This window comes from Pseudorca crassidens, chromosome 2, assembly GCF_039906515.1.
Source record: "Pseudorca crassidens isolate mPseCra1 chromosome 2, mPseCra1.hap1, whole genome shotgun sequence".
Taxonomy (NCBI): Eukaryota; Metazoa; Chordata; class Mammalia; order Artiodactyla; family Delphinidae; genus Pseudorca; species Pseudorca crassidens.
The window spans coordinates 2,355,377-2,378,338 of NC_090297.1; the positions used below are offsets into that span (position 1 = coordinate 2,355,377).

The following is a 22,962-nucleotide window of genomic DNA, read 5'->3' on the forward strand; positions in this document are numbered from 1 at the left end:
GATCAGCAGGGAGAGCAGAACCACGGCGGAACCTCAAGCACACAGGTGTTCTCCCCGGGCCTGGCGGAGGGGCTGCCTCTGGGCAGATGCGCAAATCCCAGCTGCAGGATCTCCTGTCTCGGTGTTTCAGCAAAGCTGGCCTGGCCCATAGTCGCCCAGCACCGTTCTGAGGGCGGCTGTATCAGCACAGCTGGCTTGGCCCAGAGTCGCCCAGCACCGTTCTGAGGGCGGCTGTATCAGCAAAGCTGGCCTGGCCCATAGTCGCCCAGCACCGTTCTGAGGGCGGCTGTATCAGCACAGCTGGCTTGGCCCAGAGTCGCCCAGCACCGTTCTGAGGGCGGCTGTTTCAGCACAGCTGGCCTGGCCCAGAGTCGCCCAGCACCGTTCTGAGGGCGGCTGTATCAGCACAGCTGGCTTGGCCCATAGTCGCCCAGCACCGTTCTGAGGGCGGCTGCAGCGACGCCCAGTTTTGCCCACTCCTTTGAAAACAGCACCTCAATTCCAATTTCCCTCCGTGGTTCTGTCCTCCCCACACCCGGAACTGTGGGGCTGACGCCCATCCTGCCCCCCACAGATCCCCGCCTGAGGGGGCACGTTTCCCAGGCTTGGGTGGTCCATGAGTTCCACATCCCTCCTCAGGAACGGGCTCAGGGATGGAGACATGAGAAAGGACCCAAACTGGACCAAAGCCACTCAATCCCAGGACCCTGCGGAGGCTGTGGCCATAGCATAGTGTCTGCGGGGGCGGGGGGGGGGGGCTGCTGGAGGCCACCAGAGGGGAGATCCAGGCAGGGAGTGGAGCTGACACGGGGAAGCAGTGCTGAGAGAGGCGGAGACACCCTGTGAGCCTCAGGACTTAAAGCCCGAGCAACTCATGGACTTCCGGTTACTCTCCAGTGACTAAGCCTGTCGATGCTCTTCAGTCGGCCAATTTGAGTGAAGTATGCGACCAAGCGTCCTCACTAACACAGAGGATAAAGACTTCTCCAGAAAGTTCTCTGGGGTAGGACATACTATTAATGGAGATTTTCAGGAGGAGGTGACACACAAGCATATCCCACATGGAATGTGTTTGTTTTAACATGCTTGATACATGATCTAGATCTTCCTTTGACTTTTACTGAGAACCTGCAGAGGACCACGTCAATAAATTAATTCTTGGCTGGCACTCGCTAATGTTTCTTGGAATATACGAACAAAAGTATTTAAAATAGAAAGAGAAACCACTATTAAAGATCCCAGTTATTTTTTATACAAAGCTCACTGCAGGATATCACAGGAGAGAAAACCAAACTAACCCAGAAAGTAATAAAATGCAGGCACAAAAAATGGACAAGTGTGATTTAACCCACGGCAACTGCACAGCCTGGCCTGTGTGCCAGCTCCCATGCCAGACATGGACTGGCCTCGCCCAGCCTTTGGCTCCTCCCACGTGCCCGGCTCGCAGCCTGGACTGACTCTCCCCTTGGCCTCCATACCTCCCCCTCCCCCATCCCCTCTCCCTCAGTGCCAAGTCTCACTGGTCCCACCTTTGGAACAGTGACTGAATACGTCACCTCTTCTGGGTCCCACTGTGTTCTCTAGAAAACAACGGCCAGGTTTCCCCACGTGGAGTACCGCCCCCACCGGAAGAACCCTCCTCAAGCCCAACCTGCTGTTCTAACCCCCGCTTTCTGTCATGGATTCTAAAGTCCCTCCAAACTTACGAAAGCTCAGAGTTAGATCCCTGTGCCCTTCCATCACCTTCAAGAGCAGGGCCTGTTGCTTTCTATCCCACCTCGAAAACAGTAGGTACCTACGAAATATTTTCAGCTGAGTGTGATCGCGTACCCTGAAAGTCCGGAGAGCTGAAATACCGTTTATTCATCTTGCTGGCCTGTGTGCTGACCTACTCCCTCACACCATACTTCTGTGTGCAGGTGCATACGTGTTTATACCTTCATCACAACTCTGACACCCCAGCTGTAGAGACGAGGAGACTGAGGCACAGAGAGGCCTGGCCCAGGGTCATCCGGCTATGAAGCCACACAGGCCGGCTTTGTTCTAAAGCTGGTCAGGTTCCAGAGCCTGGTCTTGACCAACACCCTCGGTTATGGCCCTAAGAGTTAGAAATGGGGCCCTTTAAATCCGAATAAAGGACGTGTCCACTATCCTGTGCTGCCTCAATAAATCCAAAACACAGTCCTGGCATTTAGGAACCAGACAGGAGAAGTGCCTGGGAACCGCAGAGGCAACGCTATTACGTCGGTTTGGGAATTCGAACAGGATTCCTTTATGGCCACGTCCTTCCGCCTTGTTCCCTAGGGTCCCCTTTGCGTAAACCTTCAAGTCTTCCCTAAGATACTTGGGGTGTCACTAAGGACACTAGTATTGGGCTCTATAAAAATCACATTAACATTCTGGGGAGAACCAAAGCTCTGTCGAGTGCGGGGCCCCGGTGCACAGCGGTCCTCGCCTCAAAACGAGCGCCGGTTGCATCTTCCCCAGCAGCGATCACTCTCCCCCGCGCCGCAGGACGAGCTGGGACCGTGGGGAGAAGGTAACTCGGCGGTTCCTCCTACGAAGTCTGCTTTTCACTACGCATCGGGGTGCTGAATCTCTACGTTAAACCGAAACACTTTACCAACTTCCGAACATCTTGCTACAAGACTAGGAGACAGACTTGTATCGTTTCCTTCTTAGGAAAACCTAAATGTTACACACTGAAATGGTTTTTTGGTCAAGCAACCTCAAGACTCGAAAGTGCCCCTGAGAATCCCTGAAACAGACGAGGCTGAAGAGCCAGCTCAGCACCCAGTCGGGGTCGCTGAGCCCGCACCGCCGCCAAACGCGGGGACCAAGCGCTGGCGCCGCCGGCCGCCCGGGGCGGTGACGCAGCGCGCTGGCCGCTCCCACGGAGGCCCTGCCGCCCACGGAGGCCCCGACGCCCCCGGCCCGCTCGTGTACCTGTCAGGACGTCCGCACGACCCGGGCTCTCCGCCGGCCCTCGGCAGCGCCGCGCCTCGGCGGAGCTCAGGAGGCGCCTCCTCCGCCGACCCGGGCCGGCCGGCACCCCCAAGCCGCAGCGGTGGTGGCAGCCGAGGAACAGCCCCGGCCGCCAGCGCCTGTTGCCCGGGCCGCGGCCGCCGCTCTCATGACAACCAGGCCGGCCCGCCCGGACCTCCGCGCGTGCGCGACCCCGCCCCGCCGCGCCTGCGCACAAGGCGGAGTCGCACCGCCTCTTCCTGGGCCTTCTGGGTAATGTAGTTTTCAGGGAACGGCGCCTGCGCACAAGGCGGGGTCATGCCGCCGCTTCCCGGGCCTTCTGGGTAGTGTAGTTTCGAGGGCGGGGGCGGCGCGGGGCCTTGATTCCCCTTCATGGAAACCCCCAGGCGCGGACACACGGCGCGGCCCGCCGCGTAGGCGCCGCCCGCGGGGCCGGAGCCTCTGAGGATGTCTGCGGTGCTCCAGAAGCTCAAGAGGTTCAAGCTGCGGGCCCTGCACAACCAGAAGAAATTTGGGGTGGCGGGCAGGAACTGCGAGGAAGTGCTGCGGAAGGGCTGCCTCCACTTGCAGGTGCCCCGGGGTCCGGGAGGCGGGGGGCCTCCGCTTGCAGGTGCTCCCCGGGCCGAGGAGCTGGGGGCCGATGGGCTGGGGGCCTCTGCTTGCGGGCGCCCCGGGCCGCGTGGCGGTGGGGGTGGGGTGGGGCGAGTCTGACTGAGCGAGCCTTCCCAGAGCACTCTTTTTGAGCTGGGAAGATGGCCCGTCGTCCTGCACTGTCCACACTGGCCGATCTCAGGCTGCACCGAGCCGCAGTGCGTCCCCGAGTAATGACAGTCGCTGGGAGGGGTCACTGTCCATATCCCCAGGGCGGAAAGCCTGAGCCTGACCACTGCCGACGGCCACGTGCCCGACCTCGGGCTCCATCCTGGCTCCTTACGTGGGCTGTCGTGGAGTCCACCTGTCGCCCTGTGAATCGGGCGCTAACACCCCCATTTCAAAGATGAGGAAACTGAGGCACCGAGCGACTAAGCAACGTGCCATAGACACTGAGGAAAGGCCGGTGTTTAAACCCCGGTCTAGCTACGCCGGAAGCCTCTTAGCCCAGCCTCTGCGGGTGCGGGGGCTGCAGGCGGGGGGCGGGGGAATTGGGGTCCTTCCCGGCTTCTGGGTCCTGGTGCCTGGTGCTGCATCTCAGCAGATGGCCTGAGTGAAGTCTCTGCCCCAGCGCTTAGGAGCCCACCCGCTTGGGAGAAATTTAGGGAGAATAGGAGGTGCTGCTTTTGTGCCTCAAAACCAGGGAGTGTGGGAGACATCTGGGCCCCAGGGAATTCCCATTTCCTGTGCTGCGGAGTAGCCCCCAACCTCCTCCTCTGGCTCCTCGGCCCCGTCAGAGCAGGGGGACTTTGTAGAGAGGCCTGGGAAACTTCCCCCTTCTGACCGTGAGCATCACGACATCTCTGGCCTGAGACCCAGGGACTTGGTTCCAGTGCTCGTAGGCTCAAGTGCTCCAGGGCACAGGCCGTTCCCTGCCTGGTTTCCCCTGGTGTAGAATGAAGGGTTGGGCTCAGAGGCCTCTAAAAGCCCTTTGGCACGAATATTCTAGGTATTTCAGCCATTGTTCTTACCCTTATTGAATTAATTTTCTCGACTGGGCTTAGATCAGTGCTGGGGTTGTGTGTGCATGTGTGGGGTCGGGGAGAGGGGAGGAGTTGCTATTAAAAATGGATATGGGGAGGGGGAAGGGTAAGCTGTGACAAAGTGAGAGAGTGGCATGGACATATATACACTACCAAACCTAAAATAGGTAGCTAGTGGGAAGCAGCTGCATAGCACAGGGAGATCAGCTCGGTGCTTTGTGACCACCTAGAGGGGTGGGATAGGGAGGGTGGGAGGGAGGGAGACGCAGGAGGGAAGAGCTATGGGAACATATGTATGTGTATAAACTGATTCACTTTGTTATGGAGCAGCAACTAGCACACCATTGTAAAGCAATTATACTCCAATAAAGTTGTAAAAAAAAATTCGTAAAACTGATTGGTGTCGAGCAACAGAGGACTAAACCTCAGCAAGTTAAGAGTCCTGTGTGCTGATCACACTTCCGTGGCCAGAGGCGGTGGGTCCTGCTCAGTAAAGATGTTCTCCTTAACTCATTGGTGCCCAGGGAGAAACTCGAGCGCTAGGCGATGTGTCCTGACACCTGTCAGGCAATGAGCCTCATTGATGGGGATGTGTTTACGGGCTTAGTGCAAGCAGTCAAGGGTCATTTTTGGAAACAGGCTTGGTTTTTTTTTTTCTTTTTTTTTTTTTGCTGTACGCGGGCCTCTCACCGCCGCGGCCTCTCCCGCCGCGGAGCACAGGCTCCGGACGCGGACGCGCAGGCCCAGCGGCCATGGCCCACGGGCCCAGCTACTCCGCGGCATGTGGGATCCTCCTGGACCGGGGCACGAACCCGTTTCCCCCGCATGGGCAGGCGGACTCACAACCACTGCGCCACCAGGGAAGCCCACAGGCTTGGATTTTAAAGTGCCCTGGAGGAGCTCGGTTTGAAGGGTCCGAGTGGTGAATCCTGCAAAGCGGTTATCACCGTGTATGTATTTCTATGACTTTCCAGGTCTTAGAACGACCTACAGTAGGTGCCCTTGTTTGGACGTGCTCTGTCCGTGCAGACTGCATCTCGAGTGGGATTCTTTACAGCGTAGTAGTTCCTTCTTGTTCTCTGTGAGGGCTGCAGATGGGAAGACCTCAGGTCGCCACCCCAAGACTGGGCCGCCCGAGATCCAGGAAGTAAGCATCCCACCCTGCTCTCCCCTCCCCCTCTTCTTCCCAGCTCCCCGTTCCTGGCTCCACCCTGTGTCTCTACGAGGATGGCACGGAGGTGACTGGAGATTACTTCTGGAGTGTCCCCGATGACTCGGAGCTCGTGCTTCTCACTGCGGGGCAGACCTGGCAGGGTTGTAAGTGGCGGGGACCTTGGAGATCTGTGGGGAAGCTGGTGCGGCTTTGGAGGTGCAGAGGGCCTGCCTGGGGGTGCCAGCCCCGGGAGGGAGGGGTCCCCCTTACTCTGGGCTCTGAAGGAGGAAGCCCCGGAGGCAGAATCAGATGGCAGTGTTGTCCATCCTCTTGGCCAGGAGGCCAGTGGTCCAGCTGGTTGGTCTATGTGTCTTTTTAAGAAATTCCTTTAGTTTTATCTACATTCATTTGAAGTGTCCTAGTAACCCCTAAGGGCAGAAGGGAGGGCTCTGCGGGTGGGAGCCTGCCCAGTTTTGCGGGTAAGGCAGAGCCAGAGAGAGAGGCTGTCCTGTTCTGCTGGACTTTGTTGCGGAAAATAATCAATAACCAATCAGTAATAAGAACAGAACAGTTTTATCTGAGCCGGACTGAGGCCTATAGCCCAGAAGCCCTCTTCCCAGGTTACTCTGAGAAACTGCTCCAGAGAAGCAGGGTTTTCAGCACAGTTTTATGTCTTGTCAGAACAAAGACCCTTAAACAAGGCAGGGATGCATTTCTCCGAGGTTTCAAAAAAAACCAGACCAGCACGTACACAGCGAGTCAGCATGGGCTTGGCACCTGGGAGGGAGCTTTACGATCGAAGGAGTAACCAGCATTGGTGTCCCAGGAAGAGGGGCATTAATTTTTATCTTTAACATGGATGTTCTTTACTTCTGGTCAGTGCGCCCTTTTCTTTAATAATTAAAGCAGATGTGCAGTGTATGTTTGATCAGCCACAAAAAGGCTGTTTTAGTTAGCATCAAATGCACGTTAACTCATGTGGAAGCCAGAACAACGTCCCTGCATCTCAATATGTAAACATTTCTTTTATCAACTGTCTCAGGGATGGGCTGGTGGCTGATGCTGTGCTCAGTGTCTGGTCTCTGTCGGGTTTGCGGACACACCGTCCTTAGGCTCCTGTCGGGGCTGCCTTATTGGAGCAGGTGCTCTTGGAGTTGGTTCTTTGGGGGGGTCTGTGCTGGATGACAAGTGATACTCTGGAGCCATAGGCCGGTGGCCAGGTGTGTGCCCTTTCCCTGGGAGGGTCGTCTGGCCCTTGTGCAAAGGGGCTTCCATTTCAGGAGATGTTTCTGGTGCCTGGGGAAGGAAGTGGAGCTCTGAGAACCGAGGTTGTCCTACCTCCTCTGCCGAAAGGGCGGAGAGAGAAGCCTGAGAGCAGTGCAGGTGTGGCCTCGCCCCTCGGTTGGGACGCTGCTGTCAGCAGTGAAGGTGACATGTCTGCTGTGCGCTCCTAGTGGCAAGCAGCTGTCCTCCTTGTACTTCTAGAGAATTAAGTCTCAATAAAGTTGTTAAAAAAGAAAAGAAAAGGAACTGCACGCCGCTTTCCAGAGCTGCGGTCCCATCTTACCTCCACAGCAGGGACGAGAACGGCCTCTCCAGCTCTTGGCATTGTCGCTCTTTTCACTTTAGCCGTTCTGGTGGGTGTGCGATGGTGTCTGGACTTGCATTTCCCTCCCGACGGATGGTGTTGACCATCTTCTCCTGGGCTGATTTACCATCTGTAAACCTTCCTGTGAAGTGTCTTTTGTCCATTGTCTAATGGGGTGTTTTTTACGGTTGAGTTTTGTGAGTTTTTTCCTAATATATTCTGGATGAGTCTTTGTCAGATGTGTTGTTGACACTGATCTTTTCTCCCAGTCTGCAGCTTGTCTTTTTTTTTTTATAAATATGTTCTTATGACCATTATGCTTTTATTTCTGTGAGAAGGATTCCTAGGAGTAGAATTGCTGAGCCAAAGAGTATATGTGATTTTTTTTAAATAAATTTATTTATTTTATTAATCTTTTTTGGCTGCGTTGGGTCTTCGTTGCTGTGTGCGGGCTCTCTCTAGTTGTGATGAGCGGGGGCTACTCTTTGTTGCGGTGTGCGGGCTTCTCCTTGCGGGGGCTTCTCTTGTTGTGGAGCATGGGCTCTAGGGGCACAGGCTTCAGTAGTTGCGGCACTTGGGCTCAGTAGTTGTGGTGCACGGGCTCTAGAGCGCAGGCTCAGTAGTTGTGGCGTGCAGGCTCTAGAGCGCAGGCTCGGTAGTTGTGGCGTGCCGGCTCTAGAGCTCAGGCTCAGTAGTTGTGGCGCGCGGGCTATAGAGCGCAGGCCCAGTAGTTGGGGCTTGCGGGCTATAGAGCACAGGCTCAGTAGTTGTGGCACACGGGCTTAGTTGCTCCGCAGCGTGTGGGATCTTCCCGGACCAGGGCTCGAACCCGTGTCCCCTGCATTGGCAGGCGGATTCTTAACCACTGCGCCACCAGGGAAGTCCCTGCGGCTTGTCTTTTCGTTCTCTTAACCGCGTCTTTCATGGAGTAAAATTTTTAATTTTGATGAAATCCAACTTGTCCCTTTTTATCCTTCTCCGCGTATGGCTTTGGTGTTCAGTCTGAGACCTTTTCACGAAGCTTTAGGTCTTGAAGGTTTTCTCTGTCTTTCTGTGCCAGTTGCTATGATCATGTGACTTTTCTTGGTTAGCCTGTTGAGGGTGGATCACACTGATTGATGTTTGGACCCTGAGTGGCCCCATATCCCTGGAACGACCCTCGGGACCGTGCGGCCTGTTCCTCGCGTGCGTCTGGACTTCTGTTTGTAGGACGCTGTGAAGCCCTCGGTCCCAAGTGCCTGCTCGGAGGGCTTGCGGCTTTCGGGTGTGAGCGGAAAGGCCCCGGGAGCCAGCAGGACAGTGAAGGGACGAACCTGGAGTGTGAGAGGTCTCGAGGGAGGTCCCAAGACGAGGTGATTTCACTTGGAGGAAGGAAGGCTGAGGGGAAGGGCGGCAACTCGCTTGGGTGGCTTTCGTTTTCCAAACTGCGTCCCGTGTCCTCCCTGTCTGTCCTCACACCAGCCGGGCGCGGGCAGCCAGGCCTAAGGCCCGGAACCCTGGGCTGGTGACTGTCGGGGCAGGGGTCTGGCTGGTCCTGGGGGAGGAGGTGGTCTCCCCGAGGCAGTGCTCCAAAGCCTGGTGGCCTCTCTGTTCCCTTTGGTGGCAGACGTGAGTGACATCAGCCGCTTCCTGAGCGTGTTCCAGGAGCCGCACGCAGAGCTTATCCAGGCCGCCCGACAGCTGCTGTCGGACGAGCGGGCCCCGCTGCGTCAGAAGCTCCTGGCCGACCTGCTGGGCACCGTCAGCGAGAACATCGCAGCCGAGACCAGGGCCGAGGACGCGCCGTGGTTCGAAGGTGCCTCACGGATTTGGGCCTGGAGGGAGCGGGTGGGGAGTGCTTCCTCCGGGCCAGCTTGCTGGGACATGGGATCTGTGTCAGTTCCCATACCAGGGGCTCCCCAAGCACGGGGCCAGGGGCCAGGCAGCCCTGGGACTGGCCGTTTTATTTTTATTTAATTTTCAATTGTGGTCAAGTAGGCATAAGGTAAAATTCACCGTCTTTACCGTTTTCAGGCATATAGTTCGCTGGCATTAAATATCTTCCCGTTGTTGTGCAGCGTCACCACCATCTGTCCTCAGACATTTTCATCTTCCCAAACTGAAGCTCTGCCCACACTGAACATCGCTCCCCACCCTCTGCAGCCGTGGCCCCCAGCCTTCTTCCTGCCCCTGTGATTCTGACTCCTCCAGGGGCCTCGTACGAGTGGGATCGGCGTCTCAGCATTTAATGTGTCCATGGTTCATCCATGTGGAAGCAGGTGTCAGGATTCCCTTCCTCTTTGAGGCTGCGTGATATTCCATCACCTGGGTGGACCACATCTTCTTTATCCATTCACCTGGGCTGCTTCCACCTTTTTGACTGGCCTCTCAAGCCAGGCGGAGGGAGCCCTGAGCGACTGCAGCCCTCTTGGGAAAGGGGCTTGGAGGTGCCACCAGGCAGGAGCCCCTCGGTGGCCTCTGAGATGCTCCGTGCTGGTGGACCAGACTTCTCCACAAATGAACAAAATCCAGGGATAGCGTGCAGGTCCCCATTAGAACGTCTCTAGATGGAGCTGAGCAAAACGGCCCTCACCTTCCGCCCCTCCTGGGAGAGCACGGGCCCTGGGCTCCAGGCGTCTTGTCTCTCCTTCCGGCAGGTTTGGAGTCCCGGTTTAGGAACAAGTCTGGCTACCTGAGATACAGCTGTGAGAGCCGGATCCGGAGCTACCTGAGAGAGGTAGGTCCACACTGATGCTGGGTGTGCCAGGTGGGTTTGGAAGCGGGCTCTGCTGTTGGGACTCTGCTCCAGGGCCAGCATGGATGTTGGAGGAGCGCACAGGCTGGCGTGGGTGCAGGTTCAGGTGCAGGTGCTGGTATAAGTGCTGGGATGGGTGCTGGCGTGGGTGCAGGTTCAGGTGCAGGTGCTGGTGTAAGTGCTGGGGTGGGTGCTGGCATGGGTGCAGGTTCAGGGGCAGGTGCTGCTGTGGATGCCAGTCTGGGTGCAGGTGGACGTGAGCCAGCAATGGATGGGCCGCTTGCCCGGAGAGCCCCCTGCACGGCCGACATCTGGCTTCCACTTGTCAGAGCTCAAGCTGGGTCCGGGGTTGCAGACTTTGCCTCCCTGCAGTCTGCGTGAACTCTCCCTACGGGCTGTGAGTAGTGAACCCACCTTTGAACGCCTTCATCTGTTGGGCGGTTCAGTTTCGACGTGAACTCATCCCAAGTAGCCGTCTCCGTCCACCATTAGCTTGGATGGACGCCCACACGGTGGGTGGGGAGGGGCAGCTGCTCTTCTGTCCCCAGCGCTGCCGTTGACTTTCCCGTCTGTGCGAGGCGCAGCTGTCTGACCTCCAAGAAGCAGCAGCAGGGGCTCCGAGTCGTGGTGGGTCCAGGCTCTGACTCTGGGCTCCCCTCCGGGAGGTGTGAGAAGCAGGCTGATACAGGCTGATACAGGTTGAGAGCCGAAAGTCTCCGATGGAGACGCACTTCACCTCCGAGGAGAAATGGGTCCTCGGGCCCAGTGCACTCTGTCCCGCTCCTTTTCAGCAGGGAGGTGACCCAGCTGACAGACGACCTTCAGCAGGGCAGGCCGTGGAGGGGACTGGTGCCCGTGGTGCTTTGGGGGTGCGTTGCCCCCTCTCTGGAGGATAACCTGGGTGCTTGACTGGCCCCTGAGGCTGGGTTCTGGGCAGATCTCCTCCACCCTTCATGGGAGGACAGGCGGCAGGGGGTGGGTTTGGGGGCAGCGGCAGGCAAGGGCCCTCAGGCTCTGCCCTCTGTGCCAGCTCCTCAGAGAACTGGCGCTGGAGCCTGGGGGTGGGCTGGGCGCTCCCCGCAGAGGCCCGTGGGCACCATTGCCCCTGTGCTGCGTGGCTGGACGTCAGCCGTGGGGCGTCTTGTTCGTCCTTTGCAGACACCCGCCCCCCGCACCCCTCACCTGCGCCTGGCTGCACGTTGGTGCCGCAGAACTGCCCACACGTGCTCTGTTGAGATCCCGTTACACAGAAGGAAACCTCAGGACTGGGGTGTCTGAGGTCCTGGGGCCTGGTCCAGATCCCCCTCTCCCCCTGCCCCCATCTCTGCCTGAAAGTGGCCACCCTCAGGCTCCTTCTGTTGCTGAGGACACGCTCCCCGCGCTGGCGGGTGGGCATCTCCAGGGCATCATTCCCAGCCCCTGCTGGATGCAGCCCCCTGTCCGGTGATGACCCATCTGCTGCCCTGCTGTCACTCCCACTGGGCCAGGCGGTCTCCTTGCTTCTGCCCAGCGCTCATTGTGGGCCCAGCTGTGCCCATGGGTGCGACTCTCCACCTGCGCCCCAGTGGGCGGCAGTGCGCTGGTCACTCCTCACCTGCACGCTTCCTCTCGGGTTTCAAAGCAGTGGGCAGTGCTTGGGAGACAGGGCGGCCAGGATGCCTGGAGCTTGAGTTCTTATCTGATTGTGACCAAAGCTCCATCTCACGGGCCCAGAGAAATTTCCCAGCGTCAGACAGGCACAGTCGGTGTGAGCTCAGACCCCCAGACCTCTGGGCCGTGCCGGGACCCCAGGGGGCGGGGGCCGGATCCCCGACCTCGGGGCCATGCCGGGACCCCAGGGGGCGGGGGCCAGACCCCCGACCTCCGGGCTGTGCTGGGACCCCAGGGGGCGGGGGCCGGATCCCCGACCTCGGGGCCACGCTGGGACCCCAGGGGGCGGGGGCTGGATCCCCGACCTCGGGGCCATGCTGGGACCCCAGGGGGCGGGGGCCAGACCCCCGACCTCCGGGCTGTGCTGGAACCCCAGGGGGCGGGGCCCGGATCCTGACCTCGGGGCCGCGCTGGGACCCCAGGGGGCGGGACTCTGAGGGCTGTGGTGTTGGTGGACCGGGACCCCGGCGGCGGTGGGCTTTCGGGCGCATGGCCCGCGTCCAGCGGTGCCCCTGCCTCTTCTAGGTGACGTCTGGCGCGTCCCTGGTTGTGACGGAGGCTCGGGAAGAGTACCTGCGGGTCGTGGGTGCCATGTGTCAGAAGCTCCAGGCCGCCCGCTACAACAGCAGCTACTTCGACAGGGGGGCAAAGGCTGGCCGCCGGCTCTGCACGCCCGAAGGCTGGTTCTCCTGCCAGGTGAGCTACAAGCGCGTGCCCGGGGCCACCCTGGCCAGGGCCTGGTGAGCTGGGGCAGCTCTCGGGGTGAGGGAGGGTCTCAGCCAGTGGCTCCCAGACGTCAGTGGTGTCAGAACCCCCTGGAGGGCTCGTGAGCCCCCTGGGCCCCTCCCGGGGCCTCTGTTGCAGCAGCTCTGGTGAGGCCTGAGAGCCTGCATTTCTGACACGTGCCACAGTGATGCTGGTTCAGGGCCCTCACTTGAGAACCGCTTTGGCGGGCGCGGGCGGCAGGACACAACTGCTCGTGAGCCGAGACCCCACCCTGGTGTGAGAGGAGGGATGGCATTCGTTTGGGTGGCTGATGCGTGTTTTGCTCCCCTGGGAAATCCTGGATGAGAGAGCATCAGGATTGCAGGGTGGTGGCCGGATGTGGCATTTCGGGCTCTGGCTGAGCTTGGCACCGTGGTGGGTGGCATCAGCTGGAAGCAGCATTCTGAGCTGTGGAGACAGCTAAGGGCACATCTTGCGCTTTGCAAGCTGTACGTTGCACTTCCAGTAAAATCCACTCCTGCCGCTGGCGCTGGGCCCAGAGTGGGCAGGGGTGGGCGCGGCCTCCCTCCCATAGGCCCCCATGCCTCTGTCCCCACCGGGCAGCCCCTCCCACGCGTGACGGGCCCTGAACATCCAAACGCCGTTCCTTCCCAGCTGGCTTCGCGTCACACCTCACACACAGCCGACCTCTCCCTCCCGGGGGGGTGCGCCTGGAGCCTGGCAGTGTGTGTGGCGGAGACAGAGACCAGACCCTTCACCCCGGCCTGGGCAGGCTCTGGGTCAAAGGCCTCTAAGCGAGTCGGGCGGTAGGCTTCCTGCGGGGCGGCTGTGAGGGCCCTCGGGGGCCGGAGTGGGGCTGGGGGCTTCAGGGAGGAGGAGATGTTTTCGCACGTCTCCGAGGCCCAGCCTGTGCAGGGTCTCAGGGAAATGCCGGGAAGCCGTGGAGGAGACAGGAGGGGAGCAGTCGTGTGATGGGAGCAGCATGGGGAAAGCTGGCGCCCCAAACGGCCAATAGGCTCACTTGTCCCCTTCGCAGCCGCAGAGCATCACCCCGGGGTCATGAGGGAATGGGGTGCCGTTCCAGGGCAGGATGCTTTACCTCCTGAACAGACTCTTTATAGGGGCCTGGCCCCGCCAAGGGGTGCCTCTGTCGCGGGCGGAGCGGCAGTGAGATGCTCCTTGGCTTCGTGGCCTTTACCTTCTCTCTTTCGGCCCAGGGTCCCTTTGACGTGGACGACTGTGCTTCCAGACACTCCATCAACCCCTACAGCAACAGGGAGAGCCGCGTCCTCTTTAGCACCTGGAACCTGGACCACGTGTGAGTGCGTGGGGCTGAAGGCCACAACCACAGACCCGGAGTGCACCTGCGACCTGGCGCTGCCCGGCCTCCGCGGCTGGCGGGCTGCCTGGTGCGCCACGCGCCCAGCGCACGTGTCACGGACCCACAGACGTCGTGGGCGTGTGGCGTGGAAGGGGTTGCCGGGATCGTGCGGTGCTGACGCTCCTGGGCTGCGTGGCGGGTGTCACTCAGCGCGGTGGGCTCACATCCCCGTCTGCACCTGTGCAACCCCGCGCGTCCCCTCCCACCGCCAGCGCCCACCTGTGGGCGGAGGCAGTGGTCGGCAGCTGCGGGCCCGGTCGGTGTGGCACGGGCACCCTGTGTGGGGTCCCTGCCTCGCCCAGGGAGTGGGAGCTCTGCGTTGTGACGTGTAGGGCGTTTCCTGCTTCAACCAGGGTTAGCAGGTCTTGGCTGGCAGGATCATTTTATGTGTGTATTAGCTCATTCTAAAAACAAGGGCAGAAATGGAAAATTTTATTATTTTCACTGAGATGCTTTTCTTGTTGACCCCTGAACAACGTGGGGTTTGAACTGCGTGGCTGCACTTATACGTGGAGTTTTCAGTACGAAATATTAGAGTACTGCTCCATCCACATCGGTTGACTCTGCGGATACCGAGCCGCGGATACGAAGGAACCCTGCACGCAGAGGGCCTCCTGTAAAGTTACACGTGGATTTTTGCCTGCGTCGGGTGCTGGCTGCTAACGTCCCCTGTCTCCCGTCCTGCGTGTTGCCGGGTTGCTCTCCAGGGTGGTCCCACCGACACCCTCACTGGCTGTGAGTTCACGCGCCCCAGGCTTCACCACCTCTTGGTATCAGTACTCTTTTTGCGTTCTCCCAGTCTGATGGGCGAGAAAGAGATTCTCCTGTTGTAATTCATTTGCCTGATTACTAGGAAGGTTGAACGTCCGTGTGTTTATTGGCCACTTGTGTTCTGTGAAGTGGCTCTTGCTTCCTCTGCTCAGTTTTTACTGGGCTTTGGTTTTCTAATTAATTTGTAAGAATTCTTTACACGTCCTGGTTACTGATTCTTTGGTGGCTCTTTGTGTTACAGGTATGTTTTTACAGTTTGGGCTTGTCTTTCGCTTCTGGGATGTCTTTGATCGTCACGGGTTTAAATTCCAGTGTACTGAGATGTAGCTCTTCTTTTTTGTGTGAAATCCTTCCCTTCCTATATCATGAAGATACCCTAGTTTTTCTCTACTGGTTGGCTGTGCTGTTTCTTACCTGCCTGAGCACCCCAAGATGATCTCTGGGCTCCATGCCATCTGTCTGCTCCTGTGTTTTCACGGCCCACTAGGGGCCACACCGCCAGCATCTAAGGAGGGAAACAGGCCGGCCTAGAAGAGAACACGGATGAAGCAGCAGTGTGCACGCCAGACCCTGAGTCATGTCTCCTGAAACGTGCCAGTTACACTGCCGCTCTTCTTCTAAATACACATACGTCCACATAGATACACGTACTGGCTTTTAATTTCAAATGTGGTTTTGACAGCAGGCAGCGGGGGTTTGAAAACACTGGTCTGATTGTTTCCCTGAGACGTGGCCACAGGCCCACCCCGACTCTGATGGGGCTGAAGCCACAAGCCACGTGTTTAAATAGTTAAACACTAAAGAGTAACAAACTGTCAGTACAGCACGTGCTGTCCTCCCCCTTGGACTGTGTCACCGCGGCCCAGGCCAGGTTCCTGGTCCCAGGCGGCGGACTTCTCAGGGCTCCGGGACGTGGCCGCAGTGGCCTGCAGTCCACAGCCTGCCCTCTTCTCTCACCCCTCGGGCCCCCTCACACCACAAGGGCTGCACCGCGCATGTGCAGGCTTAGGGGTGCACGTACGGGGGTGCAGCCTGTCCTGGGAGGATGTTCCACGCCTGAGTTCCGGGCGTGTGGGCTGGGCGGCGGGGCAGGGGTCCTGTTCCCCGAGGGCTAAGGGCGCCTCCTCCAATACCCGGTGTTGCGAGAAGTCTTCCTGTCTGGGATCAGCGCTTCCCTCCCTCTTTTCAAAACCATCCTCGGCCTTTTCCTTAACTTCATTCATTTGCCTTTTATTTTGTATCCCTTCTTTCTACTTTTTTGGGTTTCTTCTTGCTTATCAGTTAATTTGCATCTCTCCTGTTTTCTGACATGTACATTTCAGGCTATCAGTTTCAGCTTTAGCTACCACCTGTGCGTTCGGTAATTTTACTGATATTCAGGGGTAAGGATTCTGTCATTTCCGTCGTGATGTTATCCCTGCTCCGTGAACTGGTTAGAAGTGGGCATTTGTTTTCAGTTGCCGCCAGGTTCCTAGTTGCCTCTCCTGGTGCCCGCTCGCGGCTGTGGTCACTCACGCCTCCTCTGAGCCTCAGTGGCGGGGGCGTGAGTGCGAGCGGCCTCAGATCTGCGTGGCTGGATTTAAGCTGCTCTGCCGTCTTTCCGCCCCTTTCTTGTCGACTCTGACATGTCTCCGGGTTTGGGTGAGTGTCCCACTTGCTCTTATTCCCATGGGGTCCGAGATGGTCCCATCAGAGCTGACGGCTGCCGTCCTCTGCCCGTGTGGTGATGGCCGTGCTCCCCATCAGCATCGCGCTCTGCCAGGTCAGTGGTGTTGGCACGTCCCCAGCGCCTTTCTGCAGCCAGGACAGCGTCTGGCCACTGTGGCCAGTGTTGGTGGAATGAATAGGAAATGTGTTTGGACTTCTTCAGCCCTCTATTCTGGGTTCCCAGTCACCGTTCCGGTCCTTCCCTTTTGGGTCTCCTTTGTGCTTTCTGTGTGTTTAACCGAGTTTTCCTTTTCCGTTGCCCATCACCCCACCCTTCGGTGGTTTGGGAAATAGATGTCTGCTTGTGTTCCCTTAGTGGGGCCCCTGAGAGAAGCGCATCGGAAGCAGAATTGTGTCCCCCTTGCCCCCAGGCCCCGTGGAGTCACCTTGGTGTCACCCCCTCTGCTCGCCGTGAGCCCTGCGCGTGGGGGCGTGTTCCCGGGGTCGGTCCTCGATTGCGCTCACCCACAGATCACATGGCACTCAGCCTCACTCCCTGATGATGAGGGCCCGGGGGTCGCAGAAAGGCCCTGAGCGCTTGTTGAGCTGACGTGACCCCAGGCCGGCGGCCACTTGGCCCGCAGTGCTTTGGAGACATGACACCTCATCTTCTGGCGTCTGTTCACAAGGCTGCCGTCAGTCTCCTCTGCCTTTTCTGTGGCAGCTTTAGACTTTCCCTTTCTCTTTGAAAACGATGCGTATCTAGTACAGATCTCCATTTTAAATTCTGACCGGGACTTGTATTCTCTGCTCTGAAGATGTGTCTGTCTTTAATTTTGGGAAGCTCTTCAGCGTTGATTCTCTGACTCCCCCTCACGTACCTGGACCAGCTCCTCCATCCTCCTTGTGCTGCATCTGCTCTTACACATTCCCTTTCCCGGGGACTTCCTGCCACAGACTGAACTGTGTCCCCCAAATTCATGTGCTGAAGCCCTAACCCCAGGGTGGCTGTGTCTGGGGATAGGCTCTTCAGGAGGTGATTAAGCGTAAATGAGGTTGGAAGGGAGGATCTGATAGGACTGATCTGATAGGACTGTGGTCTCATAAGAAGAGAGGGCTTGCTCTCCACCATGTGAGGACGCAGCGAGGGGGCAGCCGTCTGCGAGCCAGGAAGACACTTCTCACCAGAACCCGACCACGCTGGCCCTCTGATCTCAGAATCCCAGCCTGCAGAACGGTGAGAAAACTGATTTCTACTGTTTACGCCGCCCAGTCTATGGTGTCTTGTTGCGGTGGTCCGAGCTGACACACTTCCTGTACGTTCAGTTCACACATTCTCTCTTCAGCTCTGATGCATTCAGCCTGTGCATTCAGCATTGAGTACGTATTTCCCTTCTACAAGTGCTTTTGGGTTATTTTTAAAAAACACGCCTCTTCATGCCAGTCTGCTTTCATTTTTATTTTTTAGTTTAAATACACTTATTTTATGGTTGTGTGCAAAGAGAGGTCTGGCCTTTGCCCCTGACCCCTGGGAGGTCACCTCTGAGCCCTCGGAGTGTCCTGCCTGCTAGTGTCTCTGTTTCCCTGGGGCTCACTGGACAGCCTAACAGTGTGACCAAGGTGGGGGGTTTGGGTCTCGTGGTTTCAGCTTGCCCTCTGGGGGCGCTGGGGATGAGGTCAGCCTGTGGGTGGTCAGCTGTGCCCACAGGGCAGAGCCCCAGTAAAGACTCTGGGTGCCGAGGCTCAGGGAGCGACCCTGTCTGCTGATTCTCCACGTGTGTTGTCACCACCACTGCTGGGAGCACTGTCCATGACTCCCTGGGGAGGGGACGGCCAGAGCTGCCCTGGACGCCCCGCCCTGTGTGTCCCTAACCTTGGATGATTTTAATTTGCATGCTTTCGTGGCTGTAAACTGTAAGTGTGAAGGCTCTCGGGGCCTTCCGAGTCCTTTCAGCGAACTGTGGACCCTGAGGGTGTTCTCGGGGCCCTGAGCTCTGCAGTTGGCGGCAGAGGGAGTGGTCTGTGTTAAGATCCCTGGGGGTACTGGGGGCGCCACCGTTGGCTGCATCCTTCTGTGCATTGCAGTGCATTCCTTGTGCTTTGCGTGTGTCTGGGCCATGAGTTCGTCCTCGGTGGGAGGTGTCTGCAGATGGCCCGGGTGTCCCCACCGAGCGGTTCTGCATGTTTCCACCAGGTGCCCGGGGCTTTCAGGGGGCTTTCCTTGCTCGCGGGTTCCCTACCACATGCAGCGTAAAGTTGGATGTGTGAGAGGTGGGCTGATGGTCCTGGTTTTCCGCGTGACTGGAGGACGGTCACACTAGTGGTGCCCTGTGACCAGCACCTGCCGGGTGTCCTTACCTCGTCCCCCCACTGCATCAAGCAGACAGGAACCTGGGGGTGCCTGGCAAGGGCTCGCACATTCACCACGCCGGGGAGCCTGACTTGGCCTCGTGGAGGATGAAAGACCTTGCGGGGAGAAGGGCCAGCCCCTGGCTAACCCCCTAGCAGAGTGCAGCCCCGTGACTGGGCCAGGCCAACCCACAGAACCGCTAGGTTTTGGGGGGCTGGTTATGCAGCAGTTGGTAATTGATGCAGAGGCTTTTCCTTCCCCTCACAAAGCCCTGGACCCCCAGCAGCACCTGTTCCTCCCCTAATGGCTGGGGTGGGAATCTCGGCCCACTCCTCCTGGCTCTTGAGGGCCCCTGGGGCCTCCATCAGGACCGGAACCCTGTTGAGCTGTGGAGTGTAGCTCAGTCCTGTGGTCCAGCATTGGTTTCTGTGTCTGCAGAGGGGAGCCGCCTTCTTTCTTTTACTCTCAGATACTTATTTATTGTTACTCACCTTTTCTGTGTCGTGGGGGACAGGATTCTATGCCGGTCTATTTGCCACCAGCCCCCCGAGCTGTGCTGTTTCCAATTCCATCTTGTCAAGTTTACAGGCTTCTAGGCTGGTTACTTAGGTCTTTTGAACTGTTGCTTATAAGTGAAAGCAGTTTACACAAAGATAACATCACGATTGTTTTAAATGGACACACATATGCGTATAAAAGTACAGGATGAACTTTGGAAAGACACATGTCAGACCCTTAATAGAGATCGTCTCTGGGAAGGGAAGGCGGGAAATGAGAGCGAAGGCTGCAGCTGGAGGTGACTTTAGCTTCATTTGTAAGATTCTCTTTAAAAACGTTCGTACAGTATCAGGTAATTGCTAAGTCTGCACATAGCCAAAGTGTGAACCAAGGAAGCCAAGTTGTTGGTGAGTGAGTGTGATGGGACTACGGTTGGCTCTCATTTTTCTCTGTGTACTTTTCAGTATTTAAAAAGGTACGCGCTACCTACTTTTATTTACTTATTTAATTTGGCTGTGCCACGCAGTTTGTGGGATCTTAGTTCCCCGACCAGGGATTGAACTCGCACCCTCAGCAGTGAGAGCGCCGAGTCCTAACCACTGGACCGCCAGGGAAGTCCCCCATCTACTTGTAAAATGTGAGAAGCCCGGGTGGCCGGCATCAGGCTCTGCCAGGCTGGCTGGCCCGGCGGGCGTGGCCGCGTGCGGCGCTGCACCCCCGCCAGCCTGTGGAGGGATGTCCCCAGTGCTTGTTCGATGGCCACAGGGTGAGCCCGTTTCAGCGCCCGCCCTGCTCTGTCTGGGACGGCCTGAGTGCAGGTCCTCTGCCGAGTTTAACCATCTCCGCCTGTCTCTCCTGGAAGCCGCCAAACCTTCATGGATGTCTCAGCCGAGTAGACACCACATTCAACCATCTCTGTGGTTTAACAGAAAAGGAGGCCTGGCAGGTGCCTGGGGTATTGTGACAAATTGGACAGCAGAGACGGCGTCTCTAACCTTGCTTTGCAGGATAGAAAAGAAGCGCACGGTCGTCCCCACGCTGGCCGCGGCCATCCACGACGCCGAGGGGAGAGAAGTGGACTGGAAGTACTTCTACCGCCTGCTCTTCACCTCTGAGAACCTCAAGTTAGTCCACATCGCCTGCCACAAGAAGACCACCCACAAACTCCTCTGTGACCCCAGCAGGATCTACCGAGCGCCGGCGGTGCCCCGGAGGAAGCGGCGTGCTCGCCAGCGCCCGTGATGCAGCCCGGACAGCACGTGCATCCTTCCAACAGGTGCTCCTTTTTTTGTTTTTTTGGCCACTCCAATATTCCCGGAAAACACTTGAAAAAAATCTTCCTACAGATTCTGGTTTGAGCACATTTCTGAAGCTGTCTCCTGACCTCTGCAAGCCCAGCTGCCAGAGGACGATGCTGGTGGCTCCCGGGACACCCAGGCTCAGGAGTGGCCTCCCTCCAGCTTCACCCATGTGTGCGTGCGGTGTCCCCAGCCAGGCGGCTCCCCTCTCGCCTGGCCACTCGGGCTTCAGGGAGCTTGTGTGAGCCCTCAGCTCCTCTGGGCCTCCACGCACGCCCCAGGCAAACGCAGTGCTCTGTCCTCTGGTCTCTTCTAAATGCTCGAAAGAGTCGTGACCCTTTTGGGGTAAAATACAAGGATATTCACTGCTGTATTATTTCTAACTGCAGAAAGTGGGAAACCCTCCAAATGTCCGTGGGGCTGCTTGTGGCATTCTGCTGACCCATAGGCAATTGGTGTTTCTATGGGTCCAAAATGGTCAGATAGATAGCATTAATTTCATGACTCAACCTGACACATCTACTCTGTAACAGTTTCGGGCATTTATGTGAGAAGTGGGAAGCTGGCTGTTAAGTGCACGAGGCAGGCAGGTGGCTCGGCCATGCCCAGTGTGACACGGGTGTGTATCACACGTATGTGCCGGTCATGCAGAGACCGTCACTGTGTGTGAAGAGCAGGAAACCTGGGGGGTGGGGTGGGGTGACTGGGTCACAAAGGACTAATTTTCTAAATCATGCATTTTATAATACTTGAAGTTTTTGAAATAAGCATTTATTTCATAATTTTTTTAAATTTACTTTTTAAAGTCACATTTTATAATACTTGAATTTTTACATGTACTGTATAATCACGAAAGCAATAAAGATTTTTTAAAAATAGACACGTCAAAAAAGTTTGCCCTCATTGAGAATGATGAAAATGAGGAAAAAAATGAGCCAATGACTTTTAAGAAGCTGACCCAAATCATTCTATCTTCATCACTGAAATATACACATATTTTAGAAGGTGCCAGTTCAGTGTGGGATTTGAAAGTGCTGTTTCAGTTCATGGCACTGATCTAGTGTGCTGGGAAGTGGGGACGTGGGATAGGCTGGACACCCCGGAGCGTGGTGGGTCCCATCTGTGCAGTAAGAAGGCCGGACCAGGCCCAGTGGCCCCCACCCCGTCCCTCCAGCTCCGCGGCTGCATGTCCAGGGCAGGGCTGCCTGCTCTCTGCTGCTGGAGTGCGCCTGTTACAACCTCTTCGTGACATGTTTCTGGAGGGCAACTCAGCAGAGTTGTCATAAGGACCCCTTCCTTCCCCCGCCCCCGGCCTCTGGTTGCGCAGGGCTGCCCGGGCACCAGGCCTCCCCAAGAGCTGACTGGTCAGGGCTTCTGCTGCCCACATCGTGCCGCCTCGGTGTGACTGCCGGGAGAGTGTCCGGAAGCTTGTGCCGGTCTCTCCTGGCCTTGGCCCCGTGCACCTTTTCCCTCTGCTAATTTTAATCGGGGTGACCAAGATTAAAATTGAATTGCTTTCCCGAGTCCTGTGAGCTCTGAGAACTGTCGTGCCTGAGGCCGGTCCTAGGTCCCCTGCACAGACGTGCGCAAGGAAGCGGGATGAGCGGTCGATGGCAGTCGACATAGTCGCAGGAATGCTCGCAGGACGCACCCCACACCCCTACTGCTCTGGCACCAGTAGGTCATTTTACGTAGGAAGTGTTTCTAAAAATCTGCATGTGTCACATGGCCTGGCCTGTGGGTCGGGTGTTCATTTTAAATGCTGGCAGAACACATCCTTGGAGTATTCCCAATTAGAGCAATTTTAACACGGTTTTAATATGCTTTTTGAAACTTTATTTCGTCCCCCAGGCCTGATCTGCATTCCATCTGTCTTGCTCACGTCACCCTGGGCTGGCCTCACGACGTGTTTTCTTTGCACTGTCCTTGCACGCGTGGGCACAGAACAGGTTCCCCAGATGCGCCGCCCTGGTCCCAGCCGCCTCTTTACGGGGACACCTGGTGTTTTCTTTTGGTAATGTCTCACTCTCGGGAGTAACCATCAGGGACATGGACTTGCCCACCCTGGCCACCTTCAACACCCAGCAGGTTCCACTGGGCGCGTTCCCTGCTCTCAACGTGATCCTCCAGTTGCCACTGGAAACCAGAGCTGCAACTCAGTGGAGCCAGCTGGCGCCGGGGAGGCGGGTGGGCGGGACGATGGCCCACCACACTGTCCGTCATCGGTTAGAAAAAGGCCTGGAACACGTGGGGAGCTTCCTGCGGTTTACCTCAGCAACCTGGGCGGCTGGGGAGGAACCGCTCCAGGCTCCACGCGGACCGCAAGCCAGCGGGGCTCAGGCATCCAGGAGTGAGGTTTACATTTCGCATCTTGGTGGGAACATGCCGACGTGTCTGTCTTGCAGGTGGGCTGTGATTCAGGTTGATGCTTCTCCCGGGAGCCAGTGTAGGGGAAAGACAAAATCCCCTGAAATCTGATGCAGCTCGACCCCCACGAATCTGAGTGCCGTGATTAACAGTCATTCCTGCAGAATCTCAGGTTGCAAA

General features: G+C 57.5%; 2 protein-coding genes across 9 annotated transcripts in view; one reads left to right on the top strand and one right to left on the bottom strand.

The window, feature by feature from the left end:
• CEP104 (centrosomal protein 104) overlaps window positions 1–3,149 on the bottom strand; it is a 58,321-nt gene extending 55,172 nt beyond the window's left edge. For 2 of the 5 annotated variants that reach the window (XM_067717991.1, XM_067718001.1), the window contains exon 1: window positions 2,947–3,149. The gene's annotated coding sequence lies outside the window, so the exon portion shown is untranslated. The remainder of the gene's footprint in view (window positions 1–2,946) is intronic. The other 3 variants (XM_067717971.1, XM_067718011.1, XM_067717981.1) reach the window with 2 other exon arrangements.
• Window positions 3,150–3,318: 169 nt separating this feature from the next.
• Window positions 3,319–21,295, top strand: DFFB (DNA fragmentation factor subunit beta). Of its 4 annotated transcripts, XR_010938877.1 has the most exons (8): window positions 3,319–3,555; window positions 5,810–5,936; window positions 8,967–9,155; window positions 9,997–10,076; window positions 12,270–12,440; window positions 13,688–13,788; window positions 17,114–17,506; window positions 20,125–20,263. XR_010938877.1 is itself a non-coding variant. In XM_067718032.1 (7 exons), the coding sequence occupies exons 1-7, from the start codon at window positions 3,433–3,435 to the stop codon at window positions 20,357–20,359; spliced, it is 1,026 nt and encodes a 341-aa protein (XP_067574133.1). In that variant the 5' UTR covers window positions 3,319–3,432; the 3' UTR covers window positions 20,360–21,295. The 4 variants fall into 4 exon arrangements, 3 of the variants coding, with proteins under 3 accessions (XP_067574133.1, XP_067574139.1, XP_067574150.1); XM_067718032.1 differs by lacking the exon at window positions 17,114–17,506 and having other exon boundaries at window positions 20,125–21,295; XM_067718038.1 differs by having other exon boundaries at window positions 17,114–20,266.
• Window positions 21,296–22,962: the final 1,667 nt, after the last annotated feature.

What these genes read in the sequence shown, in the direction of transcription:
- DFFB (XM_067718032.1), top strand. Translation starts at nt 3,433, where the DNA reads ATGTCTGCGGTGCTCCAGAAGCTCAAGAGGTTCAAGCTGCGGGCCCTG. An exon ending in AGGGCTGCCTCCACTTGCAG is followed by an intron (nt 3,556 to 5,809) that starts GTGCCCCGGGGT and finishes TCTTCTTCCCAG; the next exon opens with CTCCCCGTTCCTGGCTCCAC. An exon ending in GGGGCAGACCTGGCAGGGTT is followed by an intron (nt 5,937 to 8,966) that starts GTAAGTGGCGGG and finishes CTTTGGTGGCAG; the next exon opens with ACGTGAGTGACATCAGCCGC.